At 43.9% G+C, this 16,324-nt stretch overlaps 2 protein-coding genes across 2 annotated transcripts in view; one reads left to right on the top strand and one right to left on the bottom strand.

Moving 5' to 3' along the window:
• The window catches only part of CTU1 (cytosolic thiouridylase subunit 1), a 158,247-nt gene that overhangs the window by 31,096 nt on the left and 110,827 nt on the right, over positions 1-16,324 (top strand). The window lies entirely within an intron of this gene.
• Positions 54-15,015, bottom strand: CD33 (CD33 molecule). The gene is made up of 7 exons (XM_031004328.2): positions 14,940-15,015; positions 14,497-14,877; positions 14,014-14,292; positions 13,739-13,786; positions 4,823-4,919; positions 4,400-4,481; positions 54-552 (listed from the first exon to the last, which is right to left on the bottom strand). Exons 1-7 carry the CDS (start codon positions 14,974-14,976, stop codon positions 382-384), a joined length of 1,095 nt encoding a protein of 364 aa, XP_030860188.2. The 5' UTR covers positions 14,977-15,015; the 3' UTR covers positions 54-381.

The raw sequence follows: 16,324 nt of genomic DNA, 5'->3' as shown, positions 1-16,324 counted from the left end.
TCTGTTCAAGGGGGAAGGAACCAGTATGCACCGAACTCTTACTGCACCAGGACTGGCGTTTTCCATGTGTACTTTTATTTAATGCTCACAGCATCCCTATGAGATAGGACTTCTTATACCTACTTCGCAGAGAAGAAAATGGAGACATGGAAGGTTAAGGAGCTTGTGTGACATCATACACTTAGCAAATGAAAGAGCACAGATTTGATTCCACGACTCTCTGCTTGCAAAGTCTAAGATGATGTTAATATAGCAGGAAACTCACATAATGTCTATAAACCCATTGCCTGTGGGGTGTTAAATCTCCAAGAATCAGCCTTTGGTCCCCGACCTGTAGAGGATGTGGATCTTCTAGCTGAGCCTGATGCTCTTGTGGATTCCTCACTGGGTCCTGACCTCTGAGTATTCGGTGGAGGTGTCCTTGGAAGGATTCATCCCATGAAAGTTGAGGGAAGCATAATGCAGCTCCTCATCCATCTCCACAGTAGGGGTGGCACCTGAACAGCTTGAGGTTTCAGTGGGGCCATGTAACTTGGACTTCTTCTGGTGTTTCTTATGGAGAGGAAAGAAGGGGGTTAGAGCAGGGCAGTGAGGAGGGGGACCGGGAGAAGGCAAAGAGGGTCAATGAAGTAAATTTGACTCTGACAGAACATTTATTCACTCTTTCATTCTTTCATCAAATGTTAATTAATTAAGGCTCTACTTATTCATTATCTAACACATGTAGCACGTATTGATTGATTCCCAATTCTCTTGAATACTCACAGAGACTAATGTGGAAAAATTCTGGGCAGCTACACTGACATCATCTTTGGCATCTATTATTTTAATCCATTTTACAGACCAGGAAACCAGGTCTCAGAGAGCTTAGGTAATTTCCAAAGTCACACATCTGTTGACCCTGAACTCGGTCCCAGGTCTCTGGGACCTCCTATGTGCTGGGCACTGGATCCTCAGGAGGGAGCAGAGCAGAGCAGGGGCCCTGTGATTTCCAGTACTGCAGGGGATGAAGACAGAAACAGACTGGTAATTGCAAATTGTGACAGTGTGCAGATGAACAGGAGAGAGTAGAATGATGGAGGTCTAATAAAACCCAGCCTTTTCCTTGTGGAGCTCATGGTGTGGTAGGGGAAGCTATGGGAATGCAGTTAGTTCAAGTGGTGCAAAGCCCTACACAAACAGGGAACATGGTATCATGAGAGACACAGGAGCAGATGCTGGAGAAATGGCAAGTCTACAGGGTACAACCATTTGCTGGTGCAGGCCCATTTCTTGGTTCTAGATTTGGGGCAGTGTTTCTCAAAAGAGTCCTTCAACTCACAGTTTCTGCCTCTTCTCCTCCCATTCTCTCTTGAACTCTCTCTAGTCAAGAGATCTTCCTCCAGCAGAAAAATCAGATCTGCTTTGCTGTCATACCACTTAGCTACATTCAAATAGCCATTTCTCAGATTCCATCTTACCAGACTTACCAGCATTTGAAACAAATGACCAACCTCTCCTCCATGAAGCCCCATCTTCCCTTGGCCACCAACACTACAGCCTGCAATTTCCTGGTCATTGGCTCCTATTCATTCTCAGCTTTCTCACCATTTACACCTCATCTCCCTAACATTAAATGCTGGAGGGTTCCAGGGCTGTGTCTGTGGACCCCTTCTCTTCTTTGTAGATTCATCGATTATTGGATGTTGATAGGGAAGCTCCCAACCTCTGTGTCTCCCATGTGGATCCCTCTTCTGAGCTCCAGACACTTGCCTGCTACTTGTCATCTCCACATGGATGTCTCAGAGGCACCTCAAACTTACGGTAACCAAAATAATGTTTGATATACACTTGAAAATAGACTTCTCCTTCAAGGATGGCAATTTTAATCATTGGCAATTTGATTTTTTAAGTTTGAATTCTGAGTTAACCACATGAACATCATCACTGGCATCTATAGACATCTATGACATCTATGGGGTCTTCTTGGACATCCATGACATCTATGATATCTGTGGACCCACCTATGACATCTGAGACACTTATCAAGCAGAGCCCGTGAGCTATCTTTGCTCATGCCTTGCATGCACTCCATCACTCCACTTGCAAATACTGTTGACTCCACCTTCAAGATGTATCCGGAACCCAATTTCTCCACATCAGATTCATTATTCTTACTTGGGACTAAGTCTGAGTCAGTCATCTCTTGGCTTGATTATCTGTGTATCTTCTATTCTGGTATCTTCTCTTCTATACTACATACTAGAGTTTCTCACAGAGCAGCCAGAGTGACTCCCACTAAAATGAGTGTCAGTTCATGTCACTCTTCTGCTCTAAACGCATCAATAACTATGATGGACTTAGGATCCTGCAATATTTGCAGCTCCTATGTCTCTTCAACTTTATTTCCTACCTACCATTGTTCAGTCCACACTCCACCCGCAACACGTAACTCTGCCTTATCCACACTGTCCTACTTTGTTTCTCTAAAACATCAGATCTGTTCCAGCCTCAGAGCCATGGTACTTGCTGCTTCCTTGATGATTCTCTACTGCTCATACTGTACTCACTTTCTTTCTGCAGGTGTTTGCCCAAAGGCCATTCTTTGGCCCCCAGGACTGTCCAATCCATTCTCCCATTTCATTTCCTGCCACAGCACTTATTTCATGCCTATTTCATGTATATTTGCACTACTTATTTGTTCATTATTTTCATCCCTTTCCCCAATAAATGTTAAGCCCCCGATAGGAGGAATATTTTATATTTGTAAACTGTGTGTTTATAAAAATACAGAATGAATGGCACAAGGACCTAGAACAATTGGCAAATGGGATTATATAGATACTTCAGAATGAATGGGTGCTGGTTGACCCTGTGTTCAAAAACTTTACTGTGGTGTTCACTTTAGTCAGAGTTAAATAAATTAAAAAAAAAAATCAGAGCTTGAAGGATGCACTGGAGTTGGGCAGGTAGCTATTAGGCATATGAGGAGGAGGGGACAGCCCAGCAATGATTCTGAGATGAAAAAGCTTGCCCTGCTTGAGGTGATTGAGTGGCTAATGTTGGGGGAGCATAGCACTGAAGGGGACTCTGGTTTTCCTGCTCCAAATGCCAGACCAAGTTGTTGGAATGCCAATCTTTCAGGAGTGTAGAGAAGCAGTGCATTTCAAACTTGGGAATGATGGGACAATGACCTTTTAGGGAGGTGATGCTAATGTTCTGGAGAGGAGAAATGGGAGGTGAGGCTGCAGCAGAATAAGGAGTAAGAGGGGCTCTCGGCTCAGAAGGAGTGGTTGTGTTAAGCCGTGTTCAGAGGAAGCTCAGACATGCATCGTAGCACACTGGCACAGGAAGAGATGGAGGACTGGGACAGGAGGGGGCCATGTCTCTGGTTGGGTAATGGGGACAAGAGTGCCATTAGTGAGATGGAGAACCCATCAGGAGAAGTATGTTTAGGGGTGTGTCAACCAAGTGTTTCTGATGTTTTGACATCTGGGGCATTGCTGACCCTTGAGAGACTGCCTTTCCCAAGGATAGTAGATTTCTAGAGCTAATAAAGGACTTGCATACAAGTGCACCTTTCATGTGCAAACCAGTCAATCTAAAGCCCACACTACCAGCTGGATCCTTTATTGAGCTCTTACACTCCAGACCACAATCCTCCTTAATAAACCCAGGGCCATGTACCAGACAACTAGAGACAACTCCTATACCTCAGAGTCTGCTGAAATTGTTCTAAGTAGCCAATCCTAAACCTGCCTAGCTTGCTTACCCTGTCTTGCCCATTCTTTTCCATGAAAGCCACAGTGAAGGCTCTTGTCCCATTTTCTCCTTGCTCCCTCTGCTTCCTGACTGACCCTGGTGCTTCTCCATATGGCCTTGCATGGTGTGGTGTGCCCTCTCGGGAACGGTGAATAAGAAACTATTTTTTTTTTCTTTTTGGGACAGAGTCTCGCTCTGTCGCCCAGGCTGGAGTGCAGTGGTGCTATGTCGGCTCACTACAAGCTGCCTCCCGGGTTCACACCATTCTCCTGCCTCAGCCTCCCAAGTAGCTGGGACTACAGGCGCCAGCCACCACATCTGGCTAATTTTTTGTATTTTTAGTAGAGACGGGGTTTCACCGTGCTAGCCAGTATAGTCTCGATTTCCTGACCTCGTGATCCGCCCGCCTTGGCCTCCAAAGGTGCTGGGATTACAGGTGTGAAACACTGTGCCCGGCCAAGAAACTATCTTTTCAATGGCCATCATCTCCTGATCTGTTGGCCTCAACGTACCTGAAAAATATTAAAACCTACACTGTTAAACAGGAGGAAAGACAATAGGCTCAGTTATGGAAATGCTGAATGGGGCATGACTGTGGGCCACGTTGGGAGGAGGTGTCTGCAGGACAGACTGGATGCCAGGATGCCCCATCACTCACCGGGGAGGCTGGCCCTGTGGTAGGGTGGGTGTCATTCCTGCCCACTGCTGTCCTGGCTGCTTTCCTCCTGTGGGTCTTCACTCTGATGGGAGACACCAGGGTCTTTGAGCCTGGTTTTCTCAGGCTGTGGGGCCATTGTTATGAGCCTGGAATGAGGGACTTTGGCAGGTAAAGGGTGAGATTAATCCAGGAGCCCTCAAACAAGACTTAGTAACAAGGTCTCCCTCTACCTCCCACTCCTTGGACATCTGAGATCAGGGCCCTAGAACAGACCCATGCCTAGCCCAGTGGCTACAGGCTGGATTCTGTACATCATCACACCCCCTGCCCTTTCTCCAGCCCTCATAGCCCCTCCAGGACCCTTCTACACCAGGTCCATCCTCTTCACCTCTGGCCCATGCCTGACCCACAGAAAATGCTCACATGAAGAAGATGAGGCAGAGACAAAGAGCGAACAGGGCTGTAATACCAGCTCCTCCAATGGCCCCATGAACCACTCCTGCTCTGGTCTCTTGTTTCCCTGCAGAAAAAAAGACTTGGGGTGAACTCTAATCTAGATAAACAGGTATGCGTATCCTCCTCTCCAGCATGTAGAGAGGGGTGACTTCACCTCCAAAATGGGGTTTAGCTCCTAGATCTTCCCACCCATCATAGACATCAATATTGACCACGACCATGAGATGAAGTACACAGTGCACCTGACACCTCTTGTCCCACCCTCTCTCTCTGGTGCACAAAACACCATCTCTCCTAGGACTCAGGTTCCTCTCCACCCTGGGTCTTTCTGAAATGAACCTCAGACATAGCCCCTGAAGGACTGTGAAGCTCTGAGCCTCTTGGATGAGAGAGAGAGAAAGCACTGGAATGCTGATAGGCCTTGTCTCTTCTTTCTTCCCACTGGCCCCATCACTTAGGGTCAAAGGTGGTCCTTTTGGCCTTCAAAAGGGCCTGGAAGCAGGGTGGGGCAGGGAGGTGGTTCTCAGACCTTCTTAGACCCAGACAGTTCTCCTGGACCTGCCTGGCTGTGCCTTCTAGGTCCCAACACTCAGAGTCAGGGGCATGTCTCTGAGCATCATTGTTAACAGTTTGATAACCACTACTGAGGGAACTATTCCTGCTCTCACTGGGCTCACTGTCCACTGAGGTACTAGATGCCATTATTAATTGGAATAGGGCAGTGGAGAGAGCACTGGTCTTTGGGCAGAGGTCAGGGCTAAGGGTTGAGGTATGGACAGTAGAAAAAAATGCCCTAAAGAGATTTTTAGGGAAGTGTGACTATTCTATATGATACTCTCATGGTGGATTCATGTCATTATACATTTTTAAAAAGCCTGTAAAATGTACAACACCAAGAGTGAACTTTAATGTAAACTATGGGCTTCAGGCGACAATGATATGTCAATGTAGGTTCATTGATTGTAACAAATGTACCACTCTGATGGGGGATGCTGATGGCTGGGGAAACTATGTGTAAGGGTAGAGGGCATACGGGAAGTCTTAGTACCTTCTGCTCAATTTCTTCATGAAAAATAAGGTTCATTTATAAATGCTCCCAAGATGATCAGCGACTAGAAGATTCCACTCAATTTTGCTGTGAAACGAAAACTACTCTGAAAAATAAAACCTATTAAAAAATGCCCCCATTGGAGCAAAATGGCTCACCGGAGGTGCCTGGAGCTCATCCTCCCCCGTGTCACCAGACAAGAAAGGACCAAGGCAATGAATAAACCACAGCAAAGATTTGAGTGGAGTGTCAAAGGGAGAGTAGTGTAGTGCAGCAAGGGAGTGGAGAGTTACCTGTGGTAATTGGAAACCCAGGAGGGCAGCATGGAGGCACCCAGGCTTTGCAGCTCCATCTCCCCAGCCCAGATTGGTTTGTCCCAGAGACAGGAAGGATTTCCCCTTGTAGGGAAATGATAAGCAGAAGAATCCAACCAACCCCCAGTGCCACTGCAGATACCTACATTCCTTACTACAGGTTAATCTTACAGTCCTCTCAAGCTCTGAGCACAATTGGAAGAGCTGCCAGGAATTCACACAGCTGCATGGTTCCGGATTAGGAGCATTTGGTGTGCACTCCCAACTCCCTAACCAGCCCCTGTGGGCAAGCTGCTACAACACAGAACCATCTTGAGACCACAGCCGTCTCTGGAGTGCACCCTCCTCTGGGGGCCAGTGGCATGCACCTCTTTATCATTGTAACTCCATCTTCATTCCACTAAACCTGCAGTAGTGGCTGAATACCACAATTAGAGCTGCATGGAGCTGGGCCCAGGATTGGCTGGGACTCTGGCCCTGAACAGCAGAGAAACCAACCCCTGCTGCCCGTACTTCCAGCTGGAGGAAAGGTGTTATAGTCCCACTCAGGGCGAACTCACAATTGAGTTGGCCAAACTACTGTGCATGCTCACCTGAATGGGAGAGACCTCTGAGGCAACAAAGAGTTGATACATCCCCAGGCTGGGGTAGTGGTTATGTGCTCACACACAGGCTCTGAGAAACAGCCTTATGGTGCCCAGCCGCCTTCTGTAGACATGACTCTGGCCTGCCCAAAGGCCACTCTCCCACAATTAGGGTCTGAGAAACAGCCTTGTGAGCCAACCCTTTTAGACATGACCCCAGGCAGATTGAGCAGCTGTGTGCTTGCATTCCAGGCCTGAGAAACAGCCCCATGGGCTACCACTGGCTGGTATACCCCCTAGGCCAGCTGAGCAGTCTTACACTCACATCCCAAACCCTAGATAAAGCTCTGAGTGCTACTCCTGGCAAAAACACACCTAGGCCAGCCAAGAGTCATTCAGCTTCATCTCAGCCCTGCAAAACAGCCATGTTGGCACCTCCAGCAGATATGCCCCCAGGTCAGCCAAGTAGTTGGGCACCTGTGTCCCACTGTTTCAATTCATGACTTGAAAGAGAAATTTAACAGAGAGATAGATATTATATAAAAGAACAAAGCAGAACTCCTACAGCTGAGAACTCAATAAATGAAATAAAAAACTGCAATCGAGAGCTTCAACAACAGGCTAGGTCAAGAAGAAAAAAAAATTTCTGAACCTGAAGACAGATCTTCTGAAATAACACAGGCAGGTAAAAATAAGAGAATAAAATAGAATGAAGGAAACCTACAGGACTCATGGGACACAATCAAGCAAATATTCACATTATGGGATTTCCAGGAGGAGAAGAGAATGGAAAAGGTGTAGAAAACATATTTAATCCAATAATAGGTGAAAACTTCCCAAGCCTTGGAAACTAGAAGGACATCCAGGTCCAGGAAGCTCAAAGTACTCTCAAAATATTCAACCCAAGCAAGTCCTCTCCAAAGCTCATTATGCCAAATTGTCAAAAGTCAAGTAAAGAATTGTAAAAACAGCAAGGTAAAAGTATCTAGTCACATATAGGATTATCCTTATTAGACTAACAGTGAGTGTCTCAGCAGTAACATTATATAGGCCAGGATAGAATGGGATGACATACCCAAAGTACTGAAAGATAAAAAACTTACCAGTCAAAAATACTATACCCAGAAAAGCTATCTTTCAGAAAAGAAGGAGAAATAAAATATTTCATAGATAAGCAAAAACTAAGGGAATTCTAATCACTCTTAGACTGGCCTTACAAGAAATGCTCAAGGGGCCAGGCACAGTGTGGCTCATGCCTGTAATCCCAGCACATCAGGAGGTGAAGGCAGGCAGGTGGATCACTTGAGCTCCATAATTTGAGACCAGCTTAGGCAAATGGCAACACCCTACCTCTACAAGAAACACAAAAATTAGCTGGGTGTGGTGGCACATGCCTGTAGTCCCAGCTACTTGGGAGGTTAAGGCAGGAAGATTGCTTAAGCCCAGGAGGTCGAGACTATAGTGAACCGTGATCATGCCACTGCACTCCTGCCTGGGCGACAGAGTGAGACACTTTCTCAAAAAAAAAATAAATAAATAAAAATAAATAAGAGAAGAAAAAGAAAAGAAATGCTCAAGGGAGTCTTACATCTGGAAGTGAAAAGGCAAAAACACGTGAAATTAAAACTCACCGACAGCCCATACACAAAGAAGAAAGAGAAAGGAATCAAATCTTATCACTACAAAAAAAAAAAAAAAATCAGCCAACCACAAAAAGAAACAATAGGAGGGGAAGTAAGGAACCAGGAATATATAAAACAATCAGAAAACAATCAATGAAATGAAAATAACCTATTAATAATAATGTGTATGTAAATGGATTAAATTGTCCCATTTAAAATATATGGACTGCCTGAATGAATGAAAAGAAAATCTAGACTCCGCTTGTTGGGGTGGTCAGACCCAACACCAGGCCGTGGGGGCCACGAAGTCCAGTGGAGTCAAAGGAATGAGACAAGACAAGTTAATAGTACATAAAGTGAGTCCAGGGGGCCGACGCTAGTATGGAGGCTGTGAAGGCCCCAAGCTCTGGGAGCCCACACTATTTGTTGGTAATCAAACAAAGAAGCAGGTGGTGAGGACGTGCAGAAGTGGGGATAGACAAGTGAGAACGTGAGGACGTTGGGGTAGAAAGGTAGTGGTGCATCAAGCATAGCTGTGACGGTTTAGCATATGCTCTGCTACTTGATATAATGGAGAACAAGTTCTTTTCACTCAAGATACAATCAATTTATGATCCTGGGACAGCAAGGAGCAAGGGGCCAGCAAGTCTGGACACATTCCAGAGGCTATGAGGGGTTTTATGCCCAGAGCCCTGGATTCTTTACAAGCCACGAGGGGTTTTATGCCCTGGGCTTAGATTGTAGTGCAGCAGGGCAGCCTTCCACCCTTAGGCACAGAGCTTGGTGTTCCATAGGCCACGAGGGGTTTGAGACCCTGGACCCAGGACATGTTCCAAGACTCTTTTACATTATATCAGACAAGCAAGCCCTGCCTCAGCCCTTCTACCAACACAGCTATATACTGCTTACAAGAAACTTATCTCACCTATAAGACACACATAGACTGAAAAGGAAGAGATGGAAAAAGATATTCTACCCAAGTGGAAATGAAAGAAAGCAGGAATAGCTATACTTATCTCAGACAAAACGGACTACAAGTCAAAAGCTGCAAAGAGACAAAGAAGGACATTATATTATTATAAAGGGGTCAGTTCAGCACTATAATATAACAACTGTAAACATATATGCACACAACACCAGAGCACCCAGATATGTAAAGCAAATATTATTAGATATAAAGGGAGAGATAGACTCCAATACAATAATAGTTGAGGACTTCAACGCCCCACTCTCAGCATTGAACAAATCATCTAGACAAGATTAACAAATACACATTGGATTTAAACTGCACCATATACCAAATGAACCTAAGATATTTACAGAACATTTCAACCGACAGCTGCAGAATACACATTGGTTTCATCAGCACATGCAACACTCCCAAGGATTGACCATATGTTAGAACACAAAACAAGTGCCAAAAATTTTTAAAAATCAAAATTGTATCAAGTGTCTTATTTGACTACAATTGAATAAAACTAAAAATCAATACCAAGGGAAACATTGCAAACTATACAAATACACAGAAATGAAACAAAATGATTCTAAATGACCAATAGTGAAGGAAGAAATTAAGAATGATATTTAAAAATTCCTCAAAATAAATAAAAATAGAAATAAAATATACCAAAACCTATGGGACACAGCAAAAACAGTTTTAAGAGACAACTTGAGAGAAATAAATGCCTACATCAAACAATTAGACAAATTTCAAGTAAACCATTTAACTGCGTATTTCAAGAAACTAGAAAGCAAGAACAAACCAAATCCAAAATCAGCAGAATGAAAGAAATCATAAAGATCAGAGCAGAAATAAAGGAAATTAAAAAAAATCAATGAACAAGTTGGCTTTTTGAAAAAATAAATAAAATTGACAATCATTAGCTAAACTAAGAAAGAGACAGAAGACATAAAAATTAATAAAATCATAAATAAAAAAGAAGATGTCACAATGGTTACCACAGAAATACACAGGATCTTAGACACTACTGTGAACAATATGCCAACAAATTTGAAAGTCTAGAAGAAATGGATAAGTTCCCGGACACATATAATCTACCAAGATTGAATCAAGAAGATATAGAAAACCTCAACAGACAAACAACAAGTAATGAGATTGAATGAATAATAAAAGGACCCCCAACAAAGAAAATTCCAGGGCTGGATGGCTTCAGTGCTGAACTTTACTGAACCTTTAAAGGAAAAAAAATTATGCCAACTCTTCTCAAACTATTCCAAAAAATTGAAGTGGAGGCAACTCTTCCTAACTCATTCTACAAGGCCAGCATAACCATGACACCAAAATCAGAAAGGAGACAGTAAAAAAAGAAAACTAGAGGCCAATATCCCTGATGAACATAGATGCAAAAATATTCAACAAAATAGTAGCAAATCAAATCCAACAATACATCAAAAAGATAACATACCATGATAAAGTGGGATTAATCCCAGAAAGGCAAGAATGATTCAACATATGCAAATCAATAAATGTTATACATATGTCAACAGAATGAAGGACATAAACCATGTGATCACCTAAATAGTTGCAGAATAAAAAGCATGTGTTAAAATTCAATATTGCTTCATGATAGAAACTCTCAATAAATTAGATATAGAAGGAAAGTACCTCAACACAAAAAAGGCCATATATGACAAACCCATGGCTAACATCATACTGAATGGAGAAAAGCTGAAATCTTTTCCTCTAGGAACTGGATGTCCACTGTTACAACTCTTATTTTACATAGTACTGAAAGTGCTAGCCAGAGCAATTAGGCAAGAGAAAGAAATAAAAACCATCCAAATTGGAAAGGCGGAAGTCAAATTGTCTCTGCAAATAACATACAAAAACCTAAAGACTTGGCCAGGCGCAGTGGCTCATGCCTGTAATTCCAGCATTTTAGGAGGCCAAAGTGGGCAGATTGCTTGAAGCCAGGAGATCAAGACCAGCTTGGCCAACATGGTGAAATTCCATCTCAAAAACAAAACAAAACAAAACAAAAACCTAAAGACTCTAACAAAAAAACTCTCAGAACTGATAAATGAATTTAGTAAATTTGCAGGATGCAAAATCAATATACAAAAATCAGTAGCATTTCTATACACAACGAATTAGCTGAAAATAAATCAGGAAGGCAATCACATTTACAGTAGCTATAAGAGAATGAAGTATACCTAGGAATAAATTTAACCAAGGAGGTGACAAGCCTCAATAAGAAAAACCACAAAACACTGAGGAAATAAACTGAAGAGGATACAAACAAATGGAAAGACATTCCTTACTCATCAGATGAATTAATATTGCTAACATGATTGTACTACCCAAAGAAATCTACAGATTCAAACCTGGCTCTATCAAAATATCAATGTAATTCTTCACAGAATTAGAAGAAACAATCTTAAAATTCATATGGAACTAAAAATAGCCTGAATGGTCAAAGCAATCCCAAGCAAAAAAGAACAAAGCTGGAGGTATCACACTACAAGATTTCAAAATTTCAAAACTAGAAAATTTCAAAATTTTGAAAATTTAAAGATTTCAAAACTACAAAGCTGTAGTAACCAAAACAGCATGATATTGGCATAAAAGCAGATACATACACCAATAATACATAATACAGAACACCGAAATTAACCCACTATCTACAGCAAACTGAATTTTGACAAATGCATGAAGAACACTCATTGAGGAAAGAGCAGTTTCTTTAATAAATGATGCTGGGAAAACTGGTGACATATGCAGAAGAATGACACTAGACTCACACCTCTCGTCCTATACAAAAATCAATTCAAAATGGATCAAAGACCTGAATATAAGACACAAAATTTTAAAAATACTAGAAAAAAACATAGGGGAAATGCTTTAGGACATTGGTCTGGAAAAATATTTTATGAGTAAGACCTCACTAGCACGAGCAACAAAAGCAAAAGTAAATAAATGAGATGATATCAAGCTAAAAAGCTTCTATGCAGAAAGGAAACAACCAACAGAGTGAAAAGGCAACCTACAGAATAGGAGAAAATATTTGTCAGCTATTCATCTGACAAGTGATTCATATCCAGAGTATACGAGGAACTCATACATCTCAATGGCAAAGAAACCCAATCTCATTTAAAAATGGGCAAATTATCTGAGTAGACATTTCTCAAGAAAAGACATACAGATGGCCAACGAGTGTATATAAAAAATGCTCAACCATCACCAGTCACCAGGGAAATGCAAATCAAAACCACAATGAGGTAACATCACCCCAGTTGAGAGGACTATGATAAAAAAAAGATGAAAATTAACAAATGATGGTGAGGATGCAGAGAAGAGGGAACTCTTATATACTTTTGACCAGAATGTAAACTAGTATAACCACTATGGAGAAGAGTATGGAAGTTTCTCAAAAAACTACAAATAGAACTACCATATGATCCAGCAACCCCACTACTGGGCATTTATAGAAAGGAAAGGAAATCAGTATGTTGAAGAAACGTCTGCACCTCAATGTTTATTGCAGCATTATCCACAATAGGAAGATATGAAATAAACCTAAGTGTCCAACAACAGATGAATAAATAAAGGAAATGTGGCATATATAAACAATGGATTATCATTCAGCCATAAAAAATAATGAAATCTTGTTATTCACTATAACGTAGATTGAACTAGAGGACATTATGTTAAATGAAATAAGCTAGGAACAGAAAGTTGAATACCACATGTTCTCACTCATAAGTGGAAGCTACAAGAAGTTGATTTCATAGAAGTAAAAAGTAGAACAGAGAATAATAAGGGCTGGGAAGGTTAGGGGAACAATGATAAGGAGAGAGATTTGTTAAAGGCTACTAGATTACACCTGGAAAGGAAGAATAAGTTCTGGTGTTCTATACCACTGTAGGATGACTATGGTTAACAATAATAGATAGCTTCAAATAGCTAGAAAGGGGATATTGAATGTTCCCAACAACAATGAAATAATAAATGTTCAAGATGATGGATATGCTATTACCCTGATCTGATTACTATACATTATTAGTATGGAAACATCACTATGCCATCCATAAATATGTACTATTATTACATATCAATTAAAAATAAAATACTCCAAGACATTCAGAGACAGGAGGGAGACAAAGAGCATTATTTGGATGGGCAAGGAGGAAGTTGCTAGTCATCCCCAGATATCCTTTTCCAAGGTGCCTGATGTCTACCCGTGTCTAACTGCAGGCCTTGCCTCTGAACATTTGACTCTGAAAGTCCAGATCTGACCAAACCTGACACAGACTCAATGTCAGTAACAGCCCCAGGCGGGGAGGCTCCTTCCTACCTGAGCAGTCTCCTGGAAAGATACCATTTGTTGGGTTCTGTGGAGCATCTAGGAGAGGAAGAGAGGATTTCCTTCAGTTGGGGGTAGAGATGAGATAAGGGTAGGCATTTCCCCTTACTCCTGCGAGAAACCACAGAAATGCAGATGGGACAGGGCTCATGTCCTTCTGGCTCCCGAACTCAGCCAGGCCTCCAGGACACTAAATGTCCCCAGCACCAGCCCATCCTGTCTCCCCTACACCCTCAGGGACCCCAGCATCCTGGCCCAGCACTTACAGGTGACATTGAGCTGGATGGTTCTCTCCGTAGTCACACCAGCTCCAGCAAACTTCACCTGACAGGTCAGGTTGGTGCCGTGGTCCTGGGGCCGTGGGGTGATGATGAGCACCGAGGAGTGAGTAGTCCTGGGGCCCAGGGAGGTGGGGGCAGCTGACAACCAGGAGAAGATCGGGGGTGTTCCCTGCTCACAGGCCCAGGACACAGAGCAGGTCAGGTTTTTGGAGTGGCCGGGGTCTAGGGCGCCAGGGATGACGATTTTGGGCCTGTGGGTCAAGTCTAGTGAGGAGAAAGGGGGGATGCAGAATCAGGAGGGAGGGTCCAGGTGAGGCCCTGAGAGAAGACCAACCTCTGATCAAGCTCCCCCGCTAAGCACGACAGACTTTACCCCTAAATCCCTCCCAGTACCAGGATCCCATCCCAGCCCTGCCCTGCAGTACCCATGAACTTCCCTTGCGGCCACTTCTGAAGCCTGTGCCTCACCTGTCACATGCACAGAGAGCTGGGGAGATTTGTAACTGTATTTGGTACTTCCTCTCTCCATCCGAAAGAAGTATGAACCATTATCCCTCCTCCTGGCGTCTACGATGCTCAGGGAGCAGTTGTTCCTACTGAGATCCCCAAGGAGGCGGAATCGGCCCTGAGTCTCCTCCTGTACTTCTTGATCTAGCTTGTTTGTGGCCACTGGAGAGTCCCCGGATACAAAGGGTCCTTCCCGGAACCAGTAACCATGAACTGGGGAATTCTTGTCGTAGTAGGGTATGGGATGGAAGAAAGTGCAGGGCACGAGGACGCACAAACCCTCCTGTACCGTCACTGACTCCTGCACTTGCAGCCGGATTTTTGGATCCATAGCCAGGGCCCCTGTGGGGAAACGAGGGTCAGCTCGGCCCAGCCCGACAACCCCTCTCCCCGCAGCCACTCACCTGCCCACAGCAGGGGCAGCAGTAGCAGCAGCGGCATGTCTGAAGCAGAGGCTTCCCGGGCTTCCTGTGTGAGCAGAGAAGAGGAAGGGAGTGGAGGGGAAGGACTACAGGGCCGGACAGGAAGCTGGGGAGGAGCAGGAGACCTCAGCCCTGCATGGAAGAGGAACCTCAGACCCACACGTGCTCAGAGCTTGTCCCCTCCACACAGATTGACCCTCATGGGCCAGAGATGCCAGAGACCCGCCCAGAGAGGGGAGGAGATGGAGCAGAATCTGAGTCTCGCTTTCCAGGAGCACCAGAGCCTGGATCAGTACCTTCGGGGCCATCTGAGACATGCGAACCCCATGTCTAAAGTCCTTCCACTCTGAGGTACTTTTCTGTGCACAACTGTTTGCACCAGGGCTGGTCACTGCTGGCCTGGCCCGAGTCGCGGCCTCTTCTTGACCTGTGGGGTGGTTCGTCCTGCAGGATATAGGATTTTATAGGGTCCGTGTGAGTGTCTGGGGCAGAGAAACAAAGAAGAGTCCTAGGTAAAGTGAAGGCGGCAGCCATTCATTTATTCATTCATTCACTAAAGATATTGTGAGTGACAGAGCAGGAGCACCGTCATCTCGGAGAAACACTGCCACTTTAAGTTCCAATTCCCTTTCTAGCCTCATGCGTTTCAAGGAAATCACTTCTCTGCTAACTACAAACAACCAGAAAGAGCAGACAGTGAAACACAGATAAGACAGCTCGGGCACAGAGGGAGGTGGGGGGAGAGTCTCTTGAGTTACTGCCAAACTTCACCCTCATACAATGGCCCTAGTAAAACAGTGGGCCTTAATAAGCAAATTCCTTTCCCTTCAGGTGCACTAAGATAGGGAAGCTAAAAGCAGACTCAGTGGGTATGCCTGTAGCTGCAGAAAGATGTATGGGTACAGACACACACCTCTCCCTCCCAGATAAGCACAACAAAGAGACTCAGAAGCAGTCCAAGTCTCTGATAAACTCTCCCACCCTAAATCCTTAAAAACTCTTAGTCTATAAGAGAGTGTGCCTCTGACTTAACTCGGCCAGAAACTCCTCTCAGGTTTGTTTTCTCTAAAACCTGTCTTGACTGGTGAGCCACCATTCGTGTTTCTTTCCTCTTTCTTTAATTCTTACAGTGAGCCTTTGTGTATAGGTAGGTGGGGCTTGAGAAGAGATGCCACTGACCTGATTCCTGCCCTTAAGATACTCCCCATCCATAGCCTCATGTCCTCACCACACACACACATACTGTCTGGCTTTAGAGCTGTGAAAAGTTGGGAATTTGCCATGTATCATGGTAGCATATTGGAAATTTTAAAAGAAATATGACTATAGAATTTTCCCCTGGCACCTAGTACACTGATTGGCACAGT

Source organism: Gorilla gorilla, chromosome 20, assembly GCF_029281585.2.
Source record: "Gorilla gorilla gorilla isolate KB3781 chromosome 20, NHGRI_mGorGor1-v2.1_pri, whole genome shotgun sequence".
Taxonomy (NCBI): Eukaryota; Metazoa; Chordata; class Mammalia; order Primates; family Hominidae; genus Gorilla; species Gorilla gorilla.
Note: the sequence above shows the minus strand (reverse complement) of the source record. Positions and strands in the feature narration are given on the sequence as shown.